The sequence below is a fragment of the Tupaia chinensis genome, unplaced genomic scaffold (assembly GCF_000334495.1).
Source record: "Tupaia chinensis unplaced genomic scaffold, TupChi_1.0 Scaffold145519_1, whole genome shotgun sequence".
NCBI lineage: Eukaryota > Metazoa > Chordata > Mammalia > Scandentia > Tupaiidae > Tupaia > Tupaia belangeri.
Window position 1 is genome coordinate 565,268 of NW_006205376.1, and position 20,980 is coordinate 586,247.

The 20,980-nt window shown below is 41.9% G+C and overlaps 1 protein-coding gene and 1 pseudogene across 1 annotated transcript; both read right to left on the minus strand.

The window, feature by feature from the left end:
- Positions 1–6,891: 6,891 nt before the first annotated feature.
- Positions 6,892–14,650, minus strand: LOC102471698 (ESF1 homolog pseudogene; annotated as a pseudogene).
- A 5,679-nt stretch (positions 14,651–20,329) lies between these two features.
- On the minus strand, positions 20,330–20,608 carry LOC102487278 (small nuclear ribonucleoprotein E-like). The gene has a single exon (XM_006168059.1). It carries the CDS (start codon positions 20,606–20,608, stop codon positions 20,330–20,332), a length of 279 nt encoding a protein of 92 aa, XP_006168121.1.
- Between the last annotated feature and the right edge of the window lie 372 nt (positions 20,609–20,980).

Sequence of the window (20,980 nt, forward strand, 5' to 3'; positions counted from 1 at the left end):
AATGTTTCATACACTAAAACCCTTGCATTTGGGCCAGTAGATGGAGTGGTGGTTAAGGTGCTAGATCTCACATGGCTGACTGTAGGTTTGAATCCTAGATCCAGTGGCCTAGAAAACACACTGGGCATTGAAACATGAGCACCTCCATTTTTAATATAACTCTGCTCACCATTTTTCTTTCCCTGTGACCTGACCCATATGTGGCTCCGGAAATTCCTCACTGAATGTTTATCACCAGCAGATGTGCACTGTCATCCTTATCAGTCCTCCTCACTGAATATTTATCACCAGCAGAAGTCGCCAGTTATAACTGTCCTTCCTGATAAATCACTTTTTCAGCTTTTGTAAACTGCTATCACATAACTCAAAGGCTTGTAGAGTTTTTTTAAGTTTGTGGTTTTTACCTTTCCCCGTGCTTTGAGGCTGCGAGGTTTTGGAGTGACTCAAGTCCTCTCGTGATCGCCGGCTAATACAGACTCCTTTAATTTGGCTAAAACTAGATGTTTTCTTATTCTCTTGCTTATTTGAATACAACGGTGTTTGTGTGTGTGTGTGTGTGTGTGTGTGTGTGTGTGTGTGCATGCCCAGAATCCCAAGGGAAGAAGTGGTTGTAGTATAGTCATCCTTTCTTGGGGGTGATTTCTCACTTTCTTTTGTTCTCTCTGTGACAAGTGCATGCACCCTATAGCAAAAACTAAAATAAAAATAAAACAAAAAGCCACTGCATTCTGTATATCAATTGGGTAAATTATGTGGTATGTGAATTACATCTCAATAAAGTTGTTAAGGGAAAAAAAGGACATTCACAATTTCAGCCTTACTGAAATCAGACAATTCTGCCTGTGCTAGTAAGAAGTTAGGGACCAGCTCATGGCCTGGTAGTTAAGGTGACTAGATCCCACATGGCAAACTATGTAGTTTGAGTCCAGATGCTGGCTTGAAAAACACTCTGGGCACAGGTGTGTGTGTGCGTGTGTGTGTGTGTGTGTACGTGCATGCACACACGTGTTCCCAAATTATCCAAAGGGGAGAAAGATGGAGAAGAAGGGAATGAAGGTGACCGTGCTTTGTGGGAGGGTGCTTTCTGACTTTCCCTCTCTCTCTTTCTGTTTCCAGTAGCACACATGCCCTCTGGCAAGGTAAAACAACAATAAAAAAGAATTTAGGACACAGGATAAAGTTAACATAAAATTATTTAGTAAGTGTATGCAAGTTCCTCAAGTCAACTATCAGCTCTAGAAAAACCTGTTTATCAAAGCTTCATTTGTCAGACACTGTGGCAACCAAGAATACAGCTTTGGTAGCGTTTTCGTGATGTCTCTGAAGAGTAAAGTCAAAGAAAGAGATCTGTAGGATTTTGGAGTTTGAGTTCAGTGGCTGAGGTGGGTCTTTCAAGAGGAAATTGATTGAAATTGGGCAAACCATGTCTGTAACATGAAATGGTTTAAGAGTAGTAGAGACAGTGAGATGAGGATCCTGAGGGAGTCATAATAAGTAAACTATTGACAAATAAGTTTTTTGCCCAGGTAAATGATCTACTGTCCTAATAAAAGGGCTAGATTTACCTAGATGAACAAATTTCTTGCCTAGATAAAATTAGCTTTGCTAAGGTCTCCACAATTAGATAGTGAAGCTATTTATTGATGATTTCAAGGGGACTACAGAAAGGCTGTAGAAAAATGGAATGAAAATATGAGTTTATTTTAGTGCAAAACATTTCAATATAATCCATCATTTGTTCATAATATATATTTTTTAATGAACTTTTTGAAGGCTCCCTGTAGCCCTAACTTTCTGGGCAAGAATTTCTGGAGACTAATTCTTCAGTAAAACTATTGATGCAGGTAGTCTCAATTATCACCAGGAAGAGTGAACAATTCCTACAAGAACAATTCTTATGCCTAGGCCCTCAAATTTCTTTTTTAGTCTAAATCAGTGATTGTCAAACTACGGCCCATTTGCCAAATCTGGCCTACTGCCTACGTTAGTACAGTCCACAGGCTAATCATGGTTTTAACATTTTCAAAAAGTTTGGGAAAAAAATAATATCTTGTGACACATGATATTATATGATAATATTCTTTATATGAAAATCAAATTTCAGTGTCCATAAAATTTCCTGGGGTACTGCCACAATCATTCATTTATGCATTCTCTGGCTACTCTCACGTTACAAGGGCAGAGCCGAGGAGTTGTAACAAAGGCTGTGTGGTCTGCCACATGTAAAGTATGTACTTTCTGACCCTTTGTAGTAGAAGATTGCCAGTCCTGTTCTCTGGCTGGGAGAACAGTAAACACTTACCAAAGGATGAGCAAGTTATTTCAAAATAGAGGCAAGAGGGAAATGCATAGGTAGGAAAATATGAAAAGAAGAGTGAAAGAAATTCTTCCATGCCTGACTGGGTAAACACATCAAAGGCAACTGGACCAAAGATCAACGCAAAGCTGATAGAAAGGCACAGGAAAGAAAGATATATTTTTTCATATGGGAAAGTTAACATAACTGGCCCGCCCACAGCCTGGCGACTAAGGAAGCCAGACCCCCCACATGGCTGACTGCACAGTTCGAATCCCACCCAGTGGCTTGGCAAACACACCAGGCATGTTGTGTGTGCCCCAAATCCTGAAAAGATGGGGAAAGGATGAAGATGGGGTTGCGCTGTGACCCTGTACAAGTCGGGGGTGCTTTCTCCTTCTCTCCGTCTCTCACTCTCTGGAAAGCACACATGCCCTCTGGCAATTTTTTTAAAAATTTAATATACCAAATTAAAGTCAAGTCCTTGGGCAGATAGGGTGGTGGTTAAGGTGCTGGATTCCCACATACCTGACCATGGTTCGAGTCCTGTCCTGTCAGCTTACTTGCTCACTTTCCCTCTCTCTCTGGTCAAATTAAAATAATAATAAATAAAATAAAATAATTCTATAGGGGGAAAAAAGTCCTAATGTCTTACCAAGGTGAATACAAAATGTAAGGTTAACTGAAATAAAAATGATGATCAAACAGCTTTATTAAGATAGAAAATATTCCTATTGCATAGATTATTTTTCTAGTGCTCCAGAATGTTGGAACCATAGAATTGATTTGTTAAATCTAGTCCATGTGAGCTCCAAGAACGAGAAAAGATTTTATTGTCATTCCTTTTTAATTTTTTTAAAGAATTGTTCATTTAATTTATTATTATTATTTTTAGATTTGACTAGAGAAAGAGAGAGAGGGAAAGTGAGAAAGCATGTCACCAGGGTCAGGACTCTAACCATGGTCAGCCATGTGGGAGTCCAGTGCCTTAACCAACATGCCACATGCCAATCCTATTCCTGTCATTTTTGATGTCACATTGAAATTTCCTAGGTTATGTAAGTGGAGAGATTGAATATGCAAATGAACAATGGCCAGATTATATACAAAAATAGAACTCTGATCTACAATCTGCAGGAATCAGCCCAGGAAGTCAATCTCTTATCTACAAGCCAGATTTGTAGGAAGTTAACACTGCTATCTTTAACGATCAGATCAGGAAGTCAAATAATAACCCAGTGACAATCAGCCCCAAATGGCCAGGACTTGATTAATATTTGGCAGCTTTCCTAACTTTTGTCTATTGCTTCCAATTCTGGACCAATGAAAGCAAGCCAAATGTTCTCCCCTAACTAATTACCTAGGATGCTCCCTCTGAAATGCAAATAATAGTGATGGCTGACTTTCTTTCTTTTCTTTAATAATTATTTTTATTTAACTTTTTAAATTTCCTTATTTAGAGTGACAGAGTGAGAGAGAGAGAGAAAGAGAGAGAGGAAGTGAGAAAGCAGGCCACCAGGTCTGGGACTGGAACCACAGTCAGTCATGTGGGAGTCCAGTGCCCTTAACCACTACGCCACCTGCCGGCCCCAATGGCCGACTTTCTTCTTGCTATGGCAAGCTCTGAATTAATAGCCATAGCTAGTTTTCATTTGGGTGCCCTTCATTTACTTCTATAGGACTATTACTAGCTTAATCATCAGTGTCTTCCAGTTTAATGCTTTTTGTGTTCAGCACTTGCTGTGGGAAAGACTGGTTAACTTCCTAGTACTTGTAACATTGTTAGTGACTGCCACTGCCGTGTCTCCCCAATCCAAGGTTTCCTATCTGTGATTTTGTTAGTCAACCATGGACTGGAAATAGAGCAGTACAATACAGTAAAATATTGAGAGATAGGGCTGACAGGTGGCATGGTGGTTAAGGGCACTGGATTCCCACATTGTTGACCGTGGTTCAAGTCCCAGACCTGGTAGCCCGCTTTCTCCCCTTTCCCTTTCTCTCTGTCTGTCTGTCTCTGGTCAAATTAAAAAATAATAGCAAATGGAATTAAATAAATAAATAAATTTAAAAAAGATATTGAGAGACTATATGTTTTATTATAGTATAATTTTATAGCTGTGCTATTTGGTTATTGTTTATTGTTGTTAATCTCTCTCTCTCTTTTTTTTGTGGATGTTTTTGCCTTAGGGCATATGTGCTCACCGGAGAGACAGACAGAGATGGTGAGAGGAAAGTGAGAAATCACCCCCCCCCAGGAGGATGGCCACATCACAATCCCATTTCCTCCATTCTCCTTCAGGGATCTTGGGCGTGAATGGACATGCACCTGGTGTGAGTTTCAAGCCATCAGGTCAAGGACTCGAACTGTGGTCAACCATGTAGGAGTCCAGCAGCATAACTGCTATGCCAACTGCTGGCCCCATTGTTGTTAATCTCTTACTGTGCCTAATTTATAAACTTTATCATAAATATGTATATGTATAAAACATAAATAGGTTTCAGTACTATTCTTGGTTTCAGGTATTCACTGGGATCTTGGACCATATTTCCTACAGATATGGGGGAACTATAGGTTTATCTATTCTGCTCCAGTAGTTTTACTCACAGCTATGTTTCAAAAGGAAACTCTGCGGCTTTTTAATGATTGCAGTCTATGTATTACCTTCTATCTGCAAAGGAAGGTACCCATGTCTCCATTCCAGATCTGAGGCTAAGCATTTCTTGATTCCCATTGCTGGTAAACCTGAAACAGGAGGCTCTTTCAACAGTAGCAAGTGGCAACAGCAAAATGGCAGCTCCAATGAAGACGAAAAATGGAGGCCACTGGCAATTAGTTGAAGAAAATGTGTTTCTAGATTCTTAACGTTGGTATATTCTCTTTTTTTGAAAGAGTTTTGCTATAAGGCATGTGTGCTTACTGGAGAAACAGAGACAGAAAGCAAGAAATCACCCTGCAGGGGGGATGGCCACACCACAATCCCTTCTCCTCCATTCTCCTTTCAGGATCTTAGACAGGCACATACACAAGCCCAACATGACTCTTAAGCCACTGGGTCCAGGACTTGAACTGTAGTCCACCACGTGGGAGTCCAATGATGCAACCATTATGCCACCTGCTGGTCCCATTCTTTTTCTTAAAGTAAGTCAGCCTAGGAAGTTGTAGTGAAAGCATCCTGCTGGCTCTCAAATGTTACACAGGTTTTAATTCTCCAACTCCTCTTGTCACTCATTCTTCTGCTAGTAAACGAACCATGTTAGGAGCCATCTTTGGGAGAGAGGTAGCCTCTAGGGCACTAGGTAGGATGTGTTTATAAACAGTGTTAGCCTTGGAGGAAGTGAATGATGCAAATGGTGAAGTAATGCACACTTTGCAAGTCAGGTATTTCTCAATTCTTGGTTTTCAACAAAATTGAAAGAAGACCTAAGGAAGTCGATGGCAGAAATTGTATTAAAAATCAACTTTTGTGGGCCAGCAGTTGGCGTAATGGCTACGTCGCTGGACTCCCATGTAACCAACCATGGTTTGAGTCCTGGACCTGGTACCTTAAACTCACGCCGGGCACGTGTGTGTGCGTGCCCAAGATCCTGAGAAGAGAATGTAGAAGGGAATACAGTGTGACCATTCCCCAACACACACACACACATACACTGCCCCCGGGGTGGGGCATGATTTCTTACTTTCTGTCTGTCTGGCGAGCACATGTGCCCTATAGCAAAAACCTCTCTAAAAAAAAAAATCAGCTTTTGATGACCAATCACTGTATAATTTTGGGCATATATTTCAGAACGAGTTCAGTAATTGAGTAAGATCACCATTGACCCTTAAGAGAAATCAAGGCACACAATTTAGTAAAGTAACAGACTTGACTGGGGCTGGTAAATCTTGCAACCCAGCTTTCTGTCCTATATCTTAGCAAGACTGATGTGGCCACGGTAGCTTTCCTGGCTTCATGATGCTGCCCAAGGACAACAAGAAGAAGAAAGACATCGTAAAGTCAGCCAAGATGGGCAAAGACCCAGTGAACAAATCTGGGGACAAAGCCAAAAAGAAGTGGTCCAAAGGCAAAGTTCAGGACAAGCTCAATAGCCTGGTCTTGTCTGACAAAGCGACATAGGACAAACTGTAAAGAGGTTTCCCAACTACAAGCTGTGGTCTTGGAGGGGCTGACGATTTGTGGTTCCCTAGCCAGGGCAGCACTTCAGGACTCCTTAGAAAAGGAGCTACCACACTAGTTTCAAAGCACAGAGATCAAGTAATTTACAGCAGAAATACCAAGGGTGGAGGTGCCCCAGAAGCTGGTGAAGATGCTTGAACAGGCACAACCAAATGTACATTTGGAAAAATTAAAACTTTATTAACCCTTCCCAAAAGATTTGCAGTCTGGTAGGCACAAGTCCAAGTAACCTTGAATATGTACTCTGAGATCTTACAAGCTGTAGGCAGGTTTTTTTGTTTCGTTTTGTTACAATGGTCAGTGTAAGATTTATTTCATATTCTGAAAGGTAGCTTTGTTCCCAATAAATAAATATTTCTTCTACTGTTCCTGTATTCTTCTGGGGAACACATTCTGAATCCAAACAGAAATAATATCCAGTTATTTGACTTTTTGTTTTTTTCTTGCTTGAAACTGTTCTATTTGATTTTTTTAGAGACTTAATTGGCATTGACAAGGCAGGATTGATAGACTCCTTTTGTGATTCTTTTTACATCTCACTCTCTTTTCTTTATTGCCTGAGTAAGTTCTTGCTCTTGTTCTCTTTGTTGAGCTTTCTCTTCAAGAATTTTTTCCATAGCTTTTGTCTTCTTGAAATCAGGATCTGAGAGATCCAAATTGAACAACTGGGAAGTATTCATTGCCTGAAACTGTGCATCATCAACGTTTACCTCAAAGTCATCTTCTAATAATTCCTTCTTTTTCACAAGCTGCTTTTTCTTCTTTTTGCTCAGATTCTGGTGTTCCACAATCTTCTTGTAACCGTAGTGTTTCTTGTTGTCTTCCTCCTCATCTATCAAAAGCAAAGCCATTTCAGCCTTTTGTCTTTCTATTTCAGTTTCTTCCTCTGGAAGTGTTTCATCTTTTACAGATGTTGTTGACTTTTTCTACCCATTTTTTTTTTTCAACTTCAGCAAAGTATAGATCATTCAAATCAACATCAGAGAGTTCATCTTCACTGGCCTCTTCACCCAGACCCTTCTGTTTCTTTTCCAGTCTTTTTCTCTCTCTCTTCTCTAAAAATTGTTCCCAAAGGGTCAGTTGATCCTTTCCTTCCAGTTTGTTTTTGAGCATCTCTTTTGCACACTTGCTTTAAGACCTGGAACCCACTTAATTTCCATTTCCATATAATTTTCTTTGCCTTTCTTTTCTTTTTCTTGAATAACCTGCAAGAGTCACCTATATTTAGCAATTTGGTCTTTATCATGCATCTGACTTTTCCTTGTTGTCCCATCTTCTACACCGACTCCATCCTCATCTTGTAGCTCCTGCTCTTCTGTCTCCTCTTCATCTTCACTAGAGGAAGTAGGCTTGAAAATCCATATCCAAAAGCTCTTCCTTTCTAAACTTCCTATTGAGCATTGTAAGTCTTTCATCATCAGTCTCATCCCAAGTGAGCTCCACCGCCGACGTTCCCATTGCAGCCGCTGGCTCCTGGCTACATCCGGGAGGTAGGAGGGTGAAGTCTGGGCAGAGGGTCTTCGGTGGCCGTAACCCCTGAATGGGGCCACTCAACTCAAATATAGATGGCTGCTGATTGGCTTGTCCTGGCTCCTGGCTAGATCTGGAAGGCAGGAGAGTGAAGTCTGGGCAGAGGGTCTTCAGTGGTCATAATCCATGCTGTACACAGGTTTTAAAGGCAAAGACCACAAGCGAGAGGGGGATTACATCAGTTTGTTGAGAATGTAGACTGGGGCAAGCAAGGTGACAGAATGTCTTGTCAGAAGGGATTGGGTAGCTCAGGAGTGCAGTCAAGTGATTTCTCAGGATCCTGAAAGAAAAGAGAAGTGCAGAGACTTCAATTGTTAGCTTCAGGGTCAGGATGTTCTTCTAGCACATATGTCACAGGATGGGTGACAATTAGTTTGGAAGCATTACAGTATTTTCTGGAAAGAACATAGGGGTTAAAAGTGCAGAACCAGCTGGGACCAGCAGTTAGCGTAATGGCTATGTCGCTGGACTCCCATAGTCGACCGTGGTTTGCGTCCCGGACCCGGTGGCTTAAATTCACGTTGGGCCCGTGTGCGTGCGTGCTCAAGATCCCGAGAGGAGAATGGAAGAGAAGGGGTTGCAGCATGACCATCCCCCCTGGGGGGTGATTTCTCACTTTCTGTCTCTCTGTCTGTCTCTGTCTGTCTGGCGAGCGCACGTGCCCTATAGCAAAAAACCTCTCAAAAAAAAAAAAAAAAGTGCAGAACCAGTGAGGTATGACTGCATCCCAGTTTCTCATTCCATCTCAGCCAACAGAATTTAGAAGCTCCCCAAACTACCTTATTTTACTTCACATCACTATAATAAAATTCCTCTTCAGGGGGCTGGCAAGTGGAGTGCTAATTAAGGTGTTGGCGAGCACATGTGCCCTATAGCATGACTGACCATAGTTGGAGACCCAGACCTGGTGACTTGCTTTCTCACTGTCTCTCTCTCCCTGTCTCTCTGGTCAGATTAAAAATAATAACAATAAATAAATGGCAGTTTCTGTTGAAATAGCGAAAGGTTAAAGTGATAGTTTAATTCTATGTAAATGTCAAGGCTGTCCCTATTCATCTGGAGGGATTTTCCAGGTGGTTTGTTCTTCTCAATGAGGGGGAATTTTAGGCGGCCTATTACAGGGACTGTGGTTCAAGTCCCGGACCTGCTGGCTTGTTTTCTCACTTTTTCTCTTTTTCTCTTTGGTGAGTACACATACCTATTGCAAACTTCAAAATAATAATAATAATAATAATAATGAAATAAAAATAAATAATAAAATAATAATAAAATAAATAATAATAATAAAACTTCAAAATAATAATGACAGAATCAAATAATAAAGATGTACAATGATTAAATGTAAATAAATAAATATATATTTTTTAAAAATACCGTTTACCAGGGCCAGCAGGTGATGTGGTTAAGGGCTGGACTCCCACATGACCAACCGAAGTTTGAGTCCTGGACCTGGCTGCTTGCTTTCTCACTCTTCCTCTCGTTCTCGCTCTGTTCCTCTCTGGTCAAATTAAAATAAATAAAGTTAAGTAAAATAATTATTTTAAAAAATACTATTTAACAGGGAAATGGGGATTATTACCACAAGGAGAGAAAGATATTGTAAAAGACAGTGCACTCCAGTGGTATGAACGAGGAGAGAAGGACTGAAGGATGAGAGTGTGGGGGAACGGGATCAGCAGGTAGTGGGATCAGCAGGTGGCACATTCAACAGGTGGCAGGATTGGACAATTTTTCTTTGCAGTCAGCCAATTCTGGGTCATTAAGGAGGTTGTTCTACATTCCAGTGCTTGTTTAAACTCAAGGATGGGCCAAAATCCAGAGGACTGAGAGAAGGAGAGAAGCCTAAATTAAGTTTTGTCAAGTCACATGATCAGGTATTTTGTCGAGATTTGTCAATGTGAAAGATTTAGTTAATTATTTTACGAGACAAAGAATGAGAATTTGGGAGGCCTCTGTTAAGCCTTGTCATGGGTAGACAAGGAGGGTATCCTTTACTCTTATCCAAGTCATACAGAGAAGAGTGGATTTTTGCATTACGCTGTTCCTAGGAACACAAAAGAGTGGAAAGGTCTTTTAAACCTATCTGTCTTACAGCAGTACAGGACTCAGGTAAAGATCAGTTTTAACAAGGTGCACGTAGGTTGATGGTGAGCCCTATGCCGTAGTCACCCCACTGGGGGGTGATTTCTTGCTTTGTGTCTCTCTGTCTTTCTGGCGAGCGCACACGCCCTATGGCAAAAACCTCTCAAAAAAAAGAGTAGTATAGAGTTTTAATTTTAAAGGTTAAGATCTATACTGTGCTCAATATTGTGGTCTTTGAAACAAGTAGGAAGTAGGTGAATTTGTTTATAGCTTTTTGAAATTAGGTTAGGCAGGGACCAGCAGTTAGCTTATTGGCTATGTCGCTGGACTCCCATGTAGTCGAATGCGGTTTGCGTCCCGGACCTGGTGGCTTAAAACTCATGCCGGGTGCGTGTGCGTGCGTGTCCAAGATCCCGAGAGGAGAATGGAGGAGAAGGGATTGCGGCGTGGCCATCCCTCCTGGGGGGTGATTTCTCGCTTTCTGTCTCTCTGTCTCTGTCTGTCTGGCGAGCGCACGGGCCCTATAGAGAAAACCTCTCCAAAAAGGAAAAAAAAGAAAGAAATTAGGTTAGGCATATACGAAGAAAAATTAAAACTGATGGAGAGAAGGACAAGGAATGCCAAATTATGTAAACATCATTTAAATACTTGAGAGTTCTTTCATAACCTTTCAATCTAGCTCTTGCTATTAGACCCAACCTCACTGTAGGACACATACCTTTCCCTAGTAACTTTAGGGGCTAATGCTGCTGTTATGTTGAACATCATATCACTTTGAAAAAATAAACACAGGGTCAGTCAAGTAGATGGGATGACTACTCTTGGTTTTTTATATCCTATCTATATTCCGATTTTAACCTTTCCACCCTTTGCCATGTGATCTTGCAGTTCTTCCCACTTGAGATGGACCATATTGCCTGTGAGTTACTTCGGCTAATAATGAGTTGAAGTGACAGTGTGGCAGTGCTGACTCCAAGAGAGTATTTTTAAAAATTATTTAGTTATTTAATTCCATTTGTTATTATTTTTCAATGTAACCAGAAGGAGACAGAGAGAGAGAAAGGGAAAGGGAAAAAGCTAGCTGCCATGCCTGGGACTCGAACTGTAGTTGGCCACGTGGGAGTCCAGCAGGTGGTGTGGTTGTTGGGATGCTGGATTAACTTTAACTTTCAGTATTTTTTTTTTTTTGAGAGGTTTTTGCCATAGGGTGTGTGTACTCGCCAGAAAGACAGAGAGACAGAGAGATAGAAAGCAAGAAATCATCCCCCAGGGGGGATGGTCACGCCGCAATCCCTTCTCCTCCATTCTCCTCTCAGGATCTTGGGCATGCAAGCACACGCGCCCGGCGTGAGTTTTAAGTCACCAGGTCCAGGGCATGAACTGCGGTTGACTACACGGGAGTCCAGCGACATAGCCATTACACTAACTGCTGGTCCCAACTTTCGGTATTTTTCACATTTTAATTTTTTTTTTTTTTTTTTTTTTTTTTCTATAGGGTGCATGTGCTTGCCAAAGAGTCACCTCCTTTTTTCTCATTTCTTCCTCTTCCTTTTTTCCACCTTTCCTTTTCCTCCTAAATCCAGTGCATTCTCTCTTTTTTAAAAAATAGAATTATTTATTTAATTTTATTTATTATTGTTCATTTTTTAATTTGACCATAGCGAGACAGAGAGATAGAGAAAGTGAGAAAGCAAGACACCATGTCCAGGATTCAAACTGCAGTTGGTCATGTGATAGCCCAGTATCTTAACCATTATGCTACCTGCAGGCCCACAGTACATTCTTTATATTACAGCACTTCTTTTTTTGAGAGAGAGATTTTTGCTATAGGATGCATGCACACACTGAAGAGACAGAGAGATAGAAAGTGAGAAATCACCCCCCACAGGGGGTTGGCCCCACCGCAATCCCTTCTCCTCAATTCTCCTGTCGGGATGGGCACACATGCGTACATGCCTGACGTGAGTTTTAAGCCGCTGGGTCTGGGAACTCAAACTGTCGTCCACCATGTGAGAGTCCAGCAAAGTAACCATTATGCCATCTGCTGGTTCTTATACTACAACACTTCTGGCTAATGATTTAGGAAATACAAATGAGCAGGAGAATTTTAAAGAGAAATCTTCTGTGTCTACTGAACTATTCAATCATTTAATTTCACATATAAAAGAAAGATTTCTGGCTTTTCCATTTGCAACTGTGTCAGGCCATGGGTCTCTGAGACCTGAAATTTGACAACTTCTTTGCATCTGGTCCCAGCGACTCTGCAGCTGTCACCATGCCACAAAAGGAGAAAAAGAGAAAGAAGGAAAGTTCTTTGAAAGCTCATGAATGTTCAAAGAAGGTGAAAAACATGATTGACCTGAAGGCTAAGCTCTATTATAAACAGCTCCATGCTGAGAAAATACAAATGAGAAAGACTATCAAGATGCATGAAAAGAGGAAGACCAAACAGAAGAACAATGAAAAGCCTCCACAGGGAGCAGTCCCTGCCTGTCTGTTGGACAGAGAAGGACATTCCCGAGCTAAAGTACTTTCCAATATGATTAAACAAAGATGGAAAGAGAAAGCAGGAAAATAGGAAGTCCCTCTACCCAAAATTCAATCCCAGGGAGAAATAAAGTATTAAAAGTTATTCAAACAAGAAAGAGAAAGAAGGTGGCATGGAAGAGGATGGTTACAAAAGTCTGCTTTGTTGGAGATGGCTTTACTAGAAAACCACCTAAATATGAAAGATTCATTAGGCCAATGGGCTTACGTCCTACCACACCCTGAACTGAAAGCCACCTTTTGCCTGCCAATACTCGGTGTAAAGAAGAATCCCTCATCCTCACTATATACAACTCTGGGTGTTATCACCAAAGGTACTGTCATAGAGGTGAACATGAGCGAGTTGGGTTTTGTGACACAAAGAGGCAAGGTTATTTGGGGGACTATGCCCAAGTTACTAACAATTCTGAAAATGATTGATGCATAAATGCTATCTTACTGGTTTAATAGCAGTTGCATACAAGTAACTCCTTTTAATTTTTGAAGATGATGCACCAGTTTGGAAAACCACCATGACTGTGATGTTTCTGAATATAGCCAGCCTTACATGTCTGCAGTCCTCAAAAAATTATTTATTAAACATTAAAGTGACCTGGTTTAAAAAAAAAAAAAGTCCTCTATTCAGTAGGCAAACCGTTTCATTCCTTAATCTTATGAACTACTATGCTGGGGGAGCTCCAAATCTGTGCAGGCTTGTCCATATGTTTACCACGCTCAAAGAACACACCCGGAGGTCCTGCGGGGAAGACAGGAGTTTCTTTGCTTACGTAAGCAGAACAGATGCTCCATTGATGGCTGGGTGGAGAACGGGCCATATGTCAGGAGTGCAGGCTCAGGTTATGTATGTAAAGAACAAAGCACTGGGGATCAGCAGATGCCTTAATGTGTTGCTGGACTCCCACGTGGCTGACTGCATTTCTAGTCCTGGACCCAAAGGCTTGAAACTCATGCCCAGTGCATGTGTGTGCGTGCATGTCCAAAATCCCTAGGGGAGAATAGAGGAGAAGGGATTGCTACGTGGTCATCCCCCTGGGGCATAACTTCTTACTTCATGTCTCTCCTGCAAGTGCACATGCCTTGTAGCAACAATCTCTCTTGCTCCCTCTTAAAAAACAAAAACAAAACAAAACGAAAGAATAAAGCATTTCAGGTCAGCATGTCGGGAGTGGTAAAGGCACTGAACTCCCACGTGGCCAACCAGGTTCAAGTCCCGGACCTGGAGGCTTGAAACACCAGGCACATGTGAGTGTGTGTCCAAAATCCTAGAGGAAAGTGGAGGGGAAGGGACTGTGGCATGGCCATCCCTCCTCACCCCCAGGGACTGATTTCTCAAATTATTATTATTTTTTTTTATGATCAGTTATTTAAATAGATTCATGGTAAAAAATTTAGAGCACCAATTTGTGAGGATAAACTCCATTTGTAAGAGCAAACATGGATCACAAGTAGGCCTGGAGCTGACAAACAGCTTTGATTTTTGGTAAAATTTGCGAGTCCGCAGCTTTCTGATCAATCTTGGGCTGCTCTGAAATTTTATATTTCTCCTCTTCTGTGTCAAAGATCTCACCTTCCTGGTGTCTGGGCTCGGGAGTGATGCTGGCTTGCAGCTTTCTCACATGCTGACTGATGGTTTTTTTGCTGTGGCTCAACAGTTTCCAAGGCACATCTTCAGTGGGATAATACCTAGGCATTTTGTGCAGTTTAACCACCTGGGTACCAGCATTTTTGTCTCCACCAACTAGTTTTTTGACAGTCATAAGAACCTTCTCCTTCTTTTTCTTTTCGATCCTGGATTTAGTGGCCGAGTATTTGCTCTTGTACATGGCCTTCCTGGAATACATGGCAGACCGGGAGTATCTGCCGATGCCCCGGACTAGGACGGGTTTTCAGCTGCAATGGGGCTTCCCCTTCTTGGGCTTTTTAGCCTTGGGGTCACCCTTTTTAACCTGGCCACTGGCATCAGCCCTCTTAGCTTCAGGTATCCTGAAGTATCCTGCTTCGCAGATTTTTCACCTGCCATCTTGTATTTGGGAAAGAGCTGATTTCTCACATTCCGTCTGTGTCTCTCTGTGTCTCAGGCCGAGAGCATGTGCTCTATAACAAAACAAACAAAAAATAAAACCCCAAAATCCCAAACTTCTAAGGAAAAGAAGAAAGTGTTTATAAATCAATTAAAGATTGTTGCAGATTCCATGTCACTGAGACAGGGGTCTGGTTTGTACACAGTGATTGAAGGTCACAACAAAAGGTTAGCTTATGGATGAACAGGAATCAGCAAAGTTTGTTTAGGGCTTAGAACTTCTAATCTCGTGATTTTTTTTTTAATTTTATTTTTAATTTTTTTATCATCATAATCTTCTTTATATTACATTGGATTACATATAACTTTACAGTGTATTACATTGCTTTTTTTAATCTCGTGATGTTAATGTGGAAGGGTGAACATAACCTCCAGAATGGCCCCTATGGGCCGATTTCATGAGGCAAAAATAATGGTCTTAAAATGTTTAGAGCTCCAGCTGTGGCCTGCAGGACAGGACAGAGGAAAGGGGGAAGAGAGCGCAATGTATGGTCCCTACTCACCTCGCTAAATATTCTTAAGACAGTTCAGCTGTTGGTGAGCATGGTCTTACAGAGCTATTGACCTTACAGATGGGTTTTTGGTAGAACGTCAATAGGAGACCACATGGCTGATTAAAAAAAAAGGATTGATATTAGAGGAATTCTAGGTTAATTCAGTGGATAGAACACTAGCCAGGAGGTGGCATAGAGGTTAAGGTGGCTGGATCCCATGTGGTCAGCTGTGTGATTCGAGTTCTGGACCCTGCAGCTTGAATACACACTGGGCACTTATTTATGCATCCCCAAAATCCAAAGAGGAATGTAGAAGAGAAAGGATTGCAGGATGGCCTTACCACCGGAGGGCGATTTCTCCCTGTCCCTCTCTCTCTTTCTCTCTGGTGAGCACATGTGCCCTATAGCAAAAACAAAAAAAGGGTTGCAGAAAAGACCAACAAGAAACCAAGCACCACTCAGAAGGTAGGAGAACCCAGAGGAGCTTGTATTAAAGTCTGGGCCTTCCCCTTTGGGATGTCACAGGAGTTGTATAGGTATCTGGTTCTGAGTTACCTCAGGGTCACAGGTGTTTAGGAAAGCAACTGTTCTTTCAATTCTTGAAATTTTCTATAAGCTGAAGTCCACATCCTGTTGAAGTGAGCGAATTTACAGAAGCTGAACAGTGATTAAAAAAAAAAACAAAAAAAAGGTATATGTTTATGCAACCTCAAAATCCTGAGAGAAGAGTCAAATAGAAGGGGTTGCAGGGTGGTCATGACCCCGGAGGGTGATTTCTTTTTTTTAATTTTTAAAGTTTTTAAATCTTCTAGAGAGGTTTTTGCTGTAGGGCACATGCACTCACCAGAAAGAGACAGACAGAAAGTGACAAATCACCACTCAGGGGGGATGGCCACGCCACAATCCCTTCTCCTCATTCTCCTCTAGGGATCTTGGGCACAGACCCTCACACGCTCAGTGCAAGTTTAAGTCACCGGCTCAGGGCTCGAACCGTGGCCGACTACATGGGAGTCCAGCGACATAGCCATTACGCCATCTGCTGGTCCCAACCCTGTAGGGTGATTTCTTACTTTCCCTCTCTCTCTTTCATCTCTGTCCCTCTCTGGTATGCACATGCACCTTATAGCAAAAACAAAAAAGAAATTTAGAAAAAAAAAAAAAAGATGATGACAGAACATACCAATCTAATCTCGTTCCCTTCCTAAAACCGCAATGAGTTTTTGTTTTGTTTTGTTTTGTTTTGTTTTTTAAGAGAGATTTTTGCTATAGGGCATGTGCACTTGCCAGAGACACAAAGAGAGACAGAAAGCGAGAAATAACCCCCTGTAAGGGGTGACCATGCTGCAATCTCTTCTCCATTTTCCTCTTGGGATTTTGGGCATGTCTGCACATGCGTCAGTGTGAGTTTTAAGCTGCCAGGTCCAGGACTCGAACTGTGATCGACTATGTGGAAGTAGAGCAACGTAACCATTACATCATGTGCTGGCCCTAGTAGTGAGATTTTTTAAAAAAGACATGACAGCACAAGATGAGAATAACAACAAACCCTTGGGAGCTGGAAAGCCTGTAGAAGATTGCACATTAATTTGGAACAGAGGACACTGAATTCTATGGCAACAATGAAGAAAATTTGAAAACAGGTAAGATTATATTATAGAGTCATCAATATAGAGCCATCAACAGACTCAGATCTTCTCTTCAAGTCCATGCTGCTTGGATAACTATTTCTGTCTGACTGTGGCAGAAACTGGGACTCTCCAGAACCAAGGAAAACGAGTGTCTGGACTGGGAAACAGCAGGCACACCTCAGGCTTTTGTACCATACGAAAACCGAGGTTCACAAAATCGCATGTGCCTGAAGGCTAAAGCACCACCTCTTGCTCCACAAGCCTTCTCAATAACTTAGTCCCCAAATACTACCTTCTAGGCAGGAGATGGGCACCCCTTTCTCTGGGGAACCTGAGCAGTCTAAGAGGAAAGTAGTAGAAAAACTGATACTTGCAATTACCCAACAAATAAATTATTCTACTGTAAACTCAGAAATATGAGCGCTCTCTGCAAACTCAAAACTTCTTTTTTTTTTTTTTTGCTATAGGGCATGTGCGCTCGCCAGAAAGACAGAGAGAGACAGAGAGATAGAAAGCGAGAAATCACCTCCTAGGGGGATGGCCACTCCGCAATCCCTTCTACTCCATTCTCTTCTTGGAATCTTGGGCAGGCACGCAAATGCACCCAGTGTGAGTTTAAGCCACCGGGTCCGAGACTTAAACTGCGGTCGACTGTGTGGGAGTCCAGCGACACAGACATTACGCCAACTGCTGGTCCCTAAACTTAAAACTTCTAATCAGCTTTTTAATCCTTTACTCTTAATCAAGAGCAGGAAATGAAAGATTACTTTTTTTTTTTTGGAGAGGTTTTTGCTATAGGGCGCATGCACTTGCCAGAAAGACACAGAGAGAGACAGAAAGAGGGAAATCACCCCCCAGGGGATGGCCACACTGCAATCCCTTCTCCTCCTCCATTCTCCTCTCAGGATCTTGGGCACACATGCACACACGCCTGGCATGAGTTAGAGCCACCAAGTCCGGAACTTGAATCATGGTCGACAACATGGGAGTCCAGTGACATAGCCATTACGCCAACTGCTGTTCCCAAGATTTTTAAAACTCTAAAGAAAGCCTCAGTCAAGCAAAATAAAGACCAAGCACGTGCAAAAAGCCTCTTGGAGAAACAGAATCTGTAGGAGAAAGACAGCTTTAAATAATTCAGACGTTTTCGTAAGAGACCACTAGATAAATATGTTATGGTTAAAACAAACAATGGCAGGGGCCAGCAGGTGGCATGGTGGTTAAGGGTGTTGCACTCCCACATAGCCGACCATGGTTCAAGTCCCAGACTTGGTGGCTTCCTTTCTTACTTTTCCTCTCTCTCGGTCTCTGATCAAACTGGAAAATGAAAATAAATAAAATAATTCTTTAAAAAATGACATAAACATTAAGTTTACTGTATTAGAAATGTGCTAGGGACCAGCAGTTGGCATAATGGCTATGTCGCTGGATTCCCATGTGGTCGACCACAGTTTGAGTCTCAGAACCAGTGGCTTAAACTCATGCTGGGCGCATGTGCGTGTGTGCCCAAGATCCCAAGAGGAGAATGGAAGAGAAGGGATTGTGGTGTGATCATTCTCCCGGGGGATGATTTCTTGCTTTCTGTCTCTCTCTCTTTTTCTCTCTGTCTTTCTGGCGAGCACACATACCCTATATCAAAAATCTCACCAAAAAAAAAAAAAAGAAAAGAAAAGAAAAGAAATGTGCTCAAGGGTCCAGCAGGTGGCATGATAGTTAAGACACTGGACTCCCATGTGGCTAATTGCTATTTGAATCCCAGACCCGGTGGCTTGAAACTCATGCTGAGCACATGTGTATGCATGCTCAAAATTCCAGGAAAAAGAGAAGAAGGGATTGCAGTGTGGCCATCTCCCCTGGGGGTGGGGGTGGGGGTGGGGGTGATTTCTCACTTTCTGTTTCTCTCTCCAGTAAGCACACACACCATATAGTAAAAATTTCTGAAAAGAAAAGAGAAATGTGCTCAGCAAAGGAGAAAATGACCAAATGAAATCAGTCACGTGGACTCTGAGCAGCCTTAGCACTTGAGTTTAATAAACTTTTATTGGGGGGGGGGAGTTAGCCAAAAGATGCTGTTAGGGAGGGAGTCAACAAGAGTGTGTGTGTGTGTGGGGGGGGACAGGAAAGAATTGGTCAGAATTTGCAGTTTAAGTCTATCCGCTTTGATTGGCCAAGCAAGGCTGCTTGTGTAATAGCCTGTGGTTTTATCTTTCCTAAACACGTGGATTCAAGCTAGGCTGTTGCTAAGATAGTTCATCTGTTTTTGAAGTTGTGTTTTTTTTTATCATTTTTTATTTTTCAATGCTGAGAGAAATAAGAGAAAATTTTGCATCCTTAAAACAAGAGCAGGATTTTTCTTTTAGCCAGAGGGTGTGTGTGCATCCAGGAGACAGAGGCAGCACCCCTCCAAAGGGGTGTGGTCACACTGTAATCATTTTTATCCAAAACTCTATCTATTCAGAATCCTGAGCATGAGTATATATGCCTTGTCTAAGCTCTCGGGCTGGGACTCAAAACCTAATGGGCTATGTAGGATCTTGGCACAGCACCTAGCTGCTCTGCTACACAGCCAGCCTGAAAAGTATCTTTTTACTTTTTAAAATTTTGCTATTGGGGTCAGCAAGTGGCATAATGCTTAGTGCTGGACTTCCATGTGGTCGACAGCAGTTCAAGTCCTAGACCCAGTGGCTTCAAACTCACATTGAGTGCATTTGCGTGTGTGCCCAAAATCCCAAGAGGAGAATGGAGGAGAAGGGATTGTGGTATGGTCATCCCTCCGAGGAGTGGTTTCTCATTTTCTCTCTCTTTCTGGTGAGCACATGCACCTATAACAACAAGAGTAACAAACACTCTCAAAAAAAAAATTTTTTTTTTTTTTGCTATTGGGGGGCTGGCTAGCAGATGGCGTGGTGGCTAAGGTACTAGACTTCCACATGGCCAGCTGTGGTTCAAGTCCTAGACCTGGTGGCTTGTTTTCTCACTTTCCCTTTCTGTCTGTCTGTCTCTCTCTGGTGAGCCTATGTGCCCTGTAGTAAATTTTAAAATAATAATAATGATAAATAAAATAAATAATTCTTTAAAAATTTTTTGCTACTGAGTATGTATGCTTACTGGGAGAAAGAGAGAGAGAGAGAGATGGAAAGTGAGAAAGCACCTCTAGGGGAAATGACCACACCACAGTCCATTCTTCTCTGGGATTTTAGGCACACATGTACATGTTCCTGATGTATCTGTCTTCCTTCCTTCCTTCTTCCTTCCTTCCTTCTTCCTTCCTTCCTTCTTCCTTCCTTCCTTCCTTCCTTCCTTCCTTCCTTCCTTCCTTCCTTCTCCCTTCCTTCCTTTCCCTCTTTCTTTCTCTTTCTTTCATAATAACAATCCTTTATTGACTAGTAATAACACAAGGGTAATCAAAACAGTATGAACACATTTTTAGAACTATACTTTCCGTGAAGGGAACAGACTACTGTCTTCTCAGCCAGTTCTCATTTCCTGTATCATTTCTAGTTGGTGACACTTAGTAGGAGAGTAATGTTATCTCCTTTTAACATAATCCAACCCAGTTGTTTTCTTGACCTTGTTTTAGAATTAATTTCCTTTGCATCATCTAATATAAGATTCATACACTCATCCAAACCAATGATACAGCCTTCTAGCCACACATTCACTTGTTCATAGAACCACACCTGAATCCAGGTTCTATTCTGCAAATAACTGAAGATGAGGTTGACGGGTTCCACCATCACTGTCTGCACTTTCTGGCTCTGGCCGCAGTATGCCATGGTGGAATCTCAAAGACCATCCCTGGTGTGTTTTTCAAACTGCTGGTTTCAAGATATGAACAGCCAGTTGGCAGCCGTTGGCAGTGCTTAAAGGGTCCCGCCCCCTTAACCACCATGCCATTCGTTGGCCCAGGATGTTATTTTTTTAAAAAGGAACATTCAGAGAACAAAAAAGAATTTTTAAAAGCTAAAGACATGAAAACTAAAACCAGTAGGTGGCATAGCGGTTAAGACACTGGATTCCACATAGCCTACTGCACAGTTCACATCTCAGACCCGGTGGCTTAAAAAACATGGGGCACATGTGTGTGCTTGCCAAAAAATCCTGAGAGGAGATTGGAGAGGAGAAGAGATTGCAGTGTGACCATACTC